Source organism: Cystoisospora suis (genome assembly GCF_002600585.1).
Source record: "Cystoisospora suis strain Wien I chromosome Unknown contig_4729, whole genome shotgun sequence".
NCBI classification, from domain to species: domain Eukaryota; phylum Apicomplexa; class Conoidasida; order Eucoccidiorida; family Sarcocystidae; genus Cystoisospora; species Cystoisospora suis.
In genome coordinates, this window is record NW_027157521.1 from 5,766 (window position 1) to 6,014 (window position 249).

The following is a 249-nucleotide window of genomic DNA, read 5'->3' on the forward strand; positions in this document are numbered from 1 at the left end:
TCTTTCTTTCTTTTCATTCTTAAGGATGAGACGGTTCCTAAAGGGTCGAGAACGCCTACATTTTGTACTGCAGTCCTATGGATAAATAATGAGAGATGGAGTGGAGTCCCTTTCATTTTCAAGGTACAAAGACAGCCTTGTGAAACACGAGACAGCCGAAGTGTCTTGGCTCTTATCACCTCTCTCCTCATTCTCCTTACTCACGTCCCATCGCATCACACCTTCTCCTCCTCTTTCTCCTCCTTTTTC

General features: G+C 44.6%; 1 protein-coding gene across 1 annotated transcript in view; it reads left to right on the forward strand.

Annotated features, from left to right (window-relative positions):
* CSUI_008434 (glucose-6-phosphate 1-dehydrogenase) overlaps nucleotides 1-120 on the forward strand; it is a gene marked incomplete at its 3' end in the record, with an annotated part of 5,090 nt that extends 4,970 nt beyond the window's left edge. The window contains exon 7 of the mRNA XM_068068567.1: nucleotides 25-120. Within this exon, the coding sequence (XP_067919457.1) occupies nucleotides 25-120 (96 nt within the window). The remainder of the gene's footprint in view (nucleotides 1-24) is intronic.
* Between the last annotated feature and the right edge of the window lie 129 nt (nucleotides 121-249).